Raw genomic sequence first — 7196 nt, forward strand, 5'->3', positions numbered from 1 at the left:
GAATTGGGGGGTCCTATTCGTGAAGCAAGTCATTTGGGCGAAGATCACGATGCTGCACCAGTTTTACGAACAGTGAATGAAAGGTATCATGTGATAGCATATACAGTTATTGTACATCCTCTTTTGACACGTTTTTGCTATAATAGGCGGATCCAGGCGTCCAAAAAGGGGGGTTATGTTTTACCTCCCAACATAGGTGCCCTGACACCGCTTATGCATGACCAATACAATTGTAGTCGTTCTCTCATAAGAAAATTGTAACATAACAAGACCATTACCACCCTTTTTAGAAACAGTACCAACAAAAACCTTATTTACTATACTTTTTGTGCACCCCCAATCTCAATGATCTGTATCCGCCTATGATTTTTGAAAATGCATATTTTTAGGATCCATGTAAATTCCTGGTTCATTCTCTATCGATCGGCAAAAGTTGCGTTAAGATTGGTTCAGAAACCTGGCCGTGATAAACAGTCTAAAATGTATCTGCAATTTGCCCGTTTTTACCCCCCTCTATCCCCCCTATTGACATTTTTTAATTTTTATTTTTTAGAAATGTAGATCACGTTGAGCGAAATCGAATGCCGTTTGAATTTTGAAAATCGGCCCGTTAGATCTCGAGATATCAAGGGGGGGTCGTAAACAGCCCCCCCTGCCACTAATAGGGGGTAGCCAGGAGCCTGCCACTAATAGGGTTAAACACCCTGCAGCAGAAGGAATGCAAACTATTCATTGGTCGCAAAAAGCCCTTTATCCACCTTAGCCATGGGTCGTTCCATGCTTCCATTTCAATTGGTTCTACTACCAATTGTGGCAGAAAACATGGTGAAATGCGCCGCTTGTATCTATATACTTATTGTGACGCTCAGTGTGAGGCGTGAGCACCCCAAAGTAAGCTCACATTCAGAATCTAGACATCTCGTGCAACTTAATTTCTTTTCTTCTAAGCTGACATATCGCGCCGGAGCACGACATTCAACTATTACCCTATGTGAGTCATGCTCACATTATAATTTCTGTAAAAAGCTACATGACATTAAAATAGGAGTATTTACATGAAGGGATTTCAGGCCACAAGTATTCGCCGGCCTCGTAAATGATATTTTGTCACGTGCTCGGGACGGACTTCTGAACAGCTGGTGCCAGGTATAAAGGGTGCACTGGTGCCAACATGCAACAAGCAGCGCACAACAAAAGCCGCAGAGATGCTGTTGTTATACACAGATGCACGTCATTGGCACTAAGTCCCGGCTCGAGTGTGCCCATCGGTCGGCGCGCACCGGGCCGCGTTGATGCCTGGCTGGGTGTGGGTGAACCGTCAGAGGCGCGTCGGCCGGACTGCGGCCCAGCTGGTGCATGGCCTCGGTAGGCAGACAGAGGATCCATCGGCAGAAGTTCGGCGTCAGGGGCGGCTGGAGACAGATGGGCTCATGACCTAGAGCTCTGTGCGCTACACGAGGAGGGGCCGCGCTGGTGCTCTGAGCTCGGAGCGTTACGAGTATATTACACGGGGAGGGGCTGTCCTGCACCGTCTGTGACTGATGGCCGAGCCGGCCCACAGCGCCCGACACTGCACTGACCCGACCACCGCCATCGCTAACTCCCACCTGGATTTACCACGGAACAACCTCTTCATCTGACCGGCAAACGCGGTGGGGCTCATGCAGTGTTATGTGTTACTACCAGTGTGACACACCGTACAATGTGTCCCGTGACTACGGGATATGGATTTCGTAGGCAGATTTCATTCGCAGATACCGTGGTTAGCTCCCACCCCTGTTCGACAGTAATCGTATTCTGCTTCCCTGGTAACTGTAAAACACGCGGCACAGATCCAATTCTGCGGAACATTGATCTTCATGTGACTTGGCAGCATGATTCGATGGCTATAAAACAATAAACAAACATGTTCAGGGAGGATCGCGGTTTGTCAGATTAGTTAAGTTTAGTTTAGTTTATTACATAAACACTCACGGGATATGGTGGGCCCATTGACGAGTGAAGTACACATTTAAGACAAGTCAAAATAAGTAAAAAATTAAAAAAATTAGTCCTAAAGTTTTAAGGTCATGCCAGGTAAAAAAAAAGCCAGACGAGAGACCGACGTGCCTTAGTTTGCATTTAGCCCTAATTATAAGTACATGAGGGCATATTAGCCTTCGCCGGTAGGGGGGATGCAGCCCCCCCCCCAACGTTTTTCGCGAATAGCTCGCGTAAAAAGCGGCCGCCGATCGCGACGAAAGTTTCAGTATCCTCACATTGATCAATTTTACACCTACCATGAAAATTCCATAGCCCTGACCCAAATGACCTTTGACTTGTGACCTACTTTCCGAGACCATGTTTGGCCGGAATCGCGATTCGGCGTATGTCGGCTCGCATTAGCCGCGCGTTTGCAAGCTTTTCGTGGTTTCAAACGTTCAAACATATGATTTGATGTTGCTCCCATGCATTAGGGTGGATGTCAAGGTCACCTGAAGGTCAGGTCAGGTCATTGAACTTTGGTAGCCTCGGTTCACTTTTTCGAGTTTTACATGTCTCTAGGCCAGTTTTTGGAGCATGAATTCGAATTAAGCAACCATTTGAACATTCACGAAGTAGTTTTGGTGCCTTTGTAACATGTTACGATGCTGCCAGAGACGGTTAACTACTACGAATAGGTTAGGTACGTCACACGTACTACGTCACGACCCCTACTGGCTGACCTGACCTGACCTGACCCGACCTGGTCTAAATGCTTAAAGCCATCATCTGTGATCAAAACTAACACGATATTCGTGAGCAGCACCCCGAAAAACCTCACAGCAGCCACACTTTACGACTTTCTAACAGTTAGTAAGAAAATTAACCTCACTCTCATTCTATCTAAACGTAAATTCCGGATTCGAAATAAAACAAACTTTTTGAGAAGCTTTCGGCATTGCGCCATCATCAGCTCTGGAGTTTTATTCGCAAACATTTGAGAAAATATGCATTCGGGCTGATAGTTTTGTCTGCAGTTATTTCATCCAGTACTTCCTTCATATTACATAACAGTTGGCGGCGCAAGAACATTTCGTTACACACATGCATGTAGATCGACATCGTATCAAATAAACATCGTATAAGTTAACATCAAATAAACCTCGTATCGTATCGTGCATCATTCTTTTGAACAGATTCTTTTGAACACATAGGAGGCCCAGATATTGTGAAGTAAAACACCTTAAATACATTCATCACACAAACATACAGCGAAAAAAAAAAACACAAACACATACAACATACAAATAGGACATACACCTTGCAAACAGTTGATCGATGTCGATCAGTCTGTCAGGCTCAGGTACCACGCCGTATCAAAGACCACGATGAGGTTTGTGTGTTAAGGGTAGGTTTCAGATCACGAATGTATATTGATTCCCAAATCTTTCTGTCTGGACCGTCTTTGGAGACATGCAAAATTTGGATCGAGATGTTGTCGCTGCCCAGCTGAATATCTGGATGTTTGGTTTGATGGAAGCCAAAGGGAGTGTCTTCTTTTCTGTTTCTAGCATCTCTGATGTGCTCGTTGTACCTGAGCCTGACAGACCGGCGAGTTTCTCCGATATAAAATGATGCGTTTTCGTCGCACAGCTTACAGTCCATTCGATAGATGACATTTTTTTGGTGACATTTGCCTTTAAGGCCTGCCTCACACCCATTGCACCGCCTACCTGCCCCCGGACACGGTGGAGGAAGGTAGGCTGACCTAACCAGTTTTTTCTTCAAGCTGGGACCTCCCTTCCACGCTACCCTTATGTTCAGATGACTACTCCTGATGATGCCTTCTGTCTTACGGCAGAGTTCATCATCCACGAAAGGGAGGGTCATGAAGGTTTGAGAGGGTTGTTGCTGAGTGGCATGAGTCAGAGAGGCTGATGCTCTTCGGACTGCTTCGTTTTTCAACCGATTGACTAAGTGAGGAGGGTAGCCATTTTTTACGAATAGGTCCTGGATTGTTTTCAAACTGCGCGCCCGAGGGAGTCCCGGTGAGGAGACCCTGATGGCCCGTAAGAATTGTGACCGTACTGTGTTTTTCTTTGTGGAAAGGGGTAGCGCTGAGAGGAAGTGAACGATCACTGGTGATGACATGGGTTTTACGAAAAGTTCACTTGTGTAAGACCCAGACTCCAAAATTGATATTTTGGTGTCAAGGAAAGCCAATGAACCGGTATCGGCGGTATGCTCAATCGTGAACTTGATTGTTGGGTGAATGGTGTTCAGAAAGTTGAAGTACTCTTCGAGGGCTTCTTTCCCATGTGTCCAGACCCCAAAGACGTCGTCTATGTACCGCAGGTACAGGACGGGCTGGAGGCGCTGGGCGGCAAGGAACATTGATTCTAAGGCATGCATGAACAAAATTGCTAGTGGTGGTGCCACCCTGCTGCCCATGGCGATGCCGTCCGTCTGTTTGAAATATTTTGATCCAAACCGAATGAAGTTGTTTGTCATGCAGTGTTCTAAAAGTTTTTTTAACGTCAGCTACTTCCAAACCGAAAGTTTCCACCCGTTCCTTATGGTGCTCGAGGAGGGCCATGGTGGCGTCGATGGCTTCCCTAATTGGTATGTTGCCGTAGAGGTTGACGACGTCGATGCTGAACAGTATCGTACCTGGTTCAAACCCCCCAGGAAATTGTTCCGATACACGATCCAGAAACTGAGACGTGTTTTTTAAGTGGGCTGGCACATAGGGAATGAGCTGTGAAACTACCTTCTCCAAAAACCAAGTCAGTTTATCTAGAGGGTCATCACAGGCGGATACTATCGGTCTGAGGGGAATGCCGTGTTTGTGGTCCTTGGGAAGCCCATACAGCTCGGCGGTTCTCGAGCAGTGCGGTGTAATAGCCTTTACTACACCTTCATCAACTTTGTCATCCATAGTCTGGTGAATTACACGTTTGGTGTTGGCCTCTAACCTTGGGATCGGGTTACGGTTCACCTCCTCATAGTTGGAAGTGATAGAATTCATCTTTTCCACATAGTCCGATGCATTCATTGCCACTAGTCCCTTACATTTGTCTGAAGGTTTCACAACGATGTCTTTGTTTTGGGCTAGTTGGCGCAACGCCCGACTCTGATACTGGCTGTGATTAGTGCATCTCGAAGGGTGGGTTTTGTACGCAGCTAAAATCTTTCTCTTTACCTGCTGTAGAGATTGTTCCACGGCGCTTGGAGCCGCAGGCGCCTGGCTACAGTTTCCATCTGGGAATCGAGGCTGGAGTGTCTTCGCTGTTGCGGGAGCTCCTACCGTGTCTGCGGCTGCGTCTGCGTGTTCATCAGCCACTGCGGTAGCAGTCGAAGCGCCAGCAGCGACAGCGGCAGGGGCAGCCGCTGCTTCTGAAGCATTGTCGGTAGCACCGGCTACGGCTGGAGCGGCGACGGCTGCTTCATGGGGTGTTGTGATGCCAGTAGCGTTGGCAGTGGCTACTGATCTAAGTAGTTGTAGCTCAGGCTGTCTGTGTTGTTGCTGTTCTCGCTGCTGTCGTTCCTGTTGTTGCTGTCCCTGCTGCCGCCGCTGCCGCTGCTCCTGCTGCTGCTGCTGCTGCTGCTGCTGCTGCTGCTGCTGATGATGATGATGATGATGATGATCCTGATTTTGCTGGTCTTCTATTGAAGTGTTTTGAGGCGGCAACGGTTGCTGGTCTTGCTGGTCCTGCAGACGCGCCACACGTCGGCTTTCGATGTCCATTTTCCAGCGGAGAGCATACACCCCACGCTCAATGCCAGTTTCTACATCTTTTATAACGTGGTCAGTTATCTTCCTGGTAAGCGAAAACTTGGGCCCGCGGTTAAGTAGATCGACTAGGTTGTCTTCCATGGTGAGTCCTGAAAGGTTCTTGAAAGATTCAGATGATCCATGTCTACGCTCAGCAATCCCACCATCAGCTGCGTCAGTTTCAGTCGCTTGGCTGCGGATGTTCTCGTTCTCATTGGAGAAGTTGATCCGGTTGTGGGTTGAGTTGTCGTCAATGAGTCTCCTGAACTTGTTCTGTAGCCTCTGTCTGTTGTCTTGGCGACATTTTGCGTACAGCAATACGCACTGGCGCTGAAGCCACGGTAGCAGATCAGATCCTGTGTTGAAGTTGTTCACCTCCAGCCGCTCCCTTTCCCGCTCGAGGTAGGCTTGCTTGCGGAATGCTTCCTTGATTGCCTCATTGAGAAGCTCACGTGAGAAGCGGTTCTTCTTATCTTCGAAGCCTTGTCCGCCGGAGACGATAGTGCGTGTCTTTGCCATTACATTCTGGATGAACTGCGGCAGAACGTCTGCTCGTCTACATTCTATCAAAAACCATATTCTTTCAATATTGTTTGCTAGTTTTGGTACCAAAAGTAAAGTTTTGACAAGCGTTTCTCTACGGTTAACAATGGTTTCGCAGTCTTGAATATGTTTCAACGCTAACTTGAGAGACATTGTAACAAATAGTAAGAAAATTAACCTCACTCTCATTCTATCTAAACGTAAATTCCGGATTCGAAATAAAACAAACTTTTTGAGAAGCTTTCGGCATTGCGCCATCATCAGCTCTGGAGTTTTATTCGCAAACATTTGAGAAAATATGCATTCGGGCTGATAGTTTTGTCTGCAGTTATTTCATCCAGTACTTCCTTCATATTACATAACAGTTGGCGGCGCAAGAACATTTCGTTACACACATGCATGTAGATCGACATCGTATCAAATAAAGCAGTAAAATAAAGTCAAATAAAGCAGTCAAATAAAGCAGGGACAGCAACAACAGGAACGACAGCAGCGAGAACAGCAACAACACAGACAGCCTGAGCTACAACTACTTAGATCAGTAGCCACTGCCAACGCTACTGGCATCACAACACCCCATGAAGCAGCCGTCGCCGCTCCAGCCGTAGCCGGTGCTACCGACAATGCTTCAGAAGCAGCGGCTGCCCCTGCCGCTGTCGCTGCTGGCGCTTCGACTGCTACCGCAGTGGCTGATGAACACGCAGACGCAGCCGCAGACACGGTAGGAGCTCCCGCAACAGCGAAGACACTCCAGCCTCGATTCCCAGATGGAAACTGTAGCCAGGCGCCTGCGGCTCCAAGCGCCGTGGAACAATCTCTACAGCAGGTAAAGAGAAAGATTTTAGCTGCGTACAAAACCCACCCTTCGAGATGCACTAATCACAGCCAGTATCAGAGTCGGGCGTTGCGCCAACTA

The 7196-nt window shown here is 47.6% G+C and overlaps 1 protein-coding gene across 1 annotated transcript; it reads right to left on the reverse strand.

Moving 5' to 3' along the window:
* Positions 1 to 4515: 4515 nt before the first annotated feature.
* LOC122373339 lies at positions 4516 to 6674 on the reverse strand (the record flags this gene model as incomplete). Its single annotated transcript, XM_043351305.1, has 1 exon — positions 4516 to 6674. A coding segment is annotated over exon 1 (2053 nt), but the record flags the coding sequence as incomplete, so codon positions are not given.
* Positions 6675 to 7196: the final 522 nt, after the last annotated feature.

This window comes from Amphibalanus amphitrite, unplaced genomic scaffold (genome assembly GCF_019059575.1).
Source record: "Amphibalanus amphitrite isolate SeventyFive unplaced genomic scaffold, NRLGWU_Aamphi_draft 001479F_arrow, whole genome shotgun sequence".
Taxonomy (NCBI): Eukaryota; Metazoa; Arthropoda; class Thecostraca; order Balanomorpha; family Balanidae; genus Amphibalanus; species Amphibalanus amphitrite.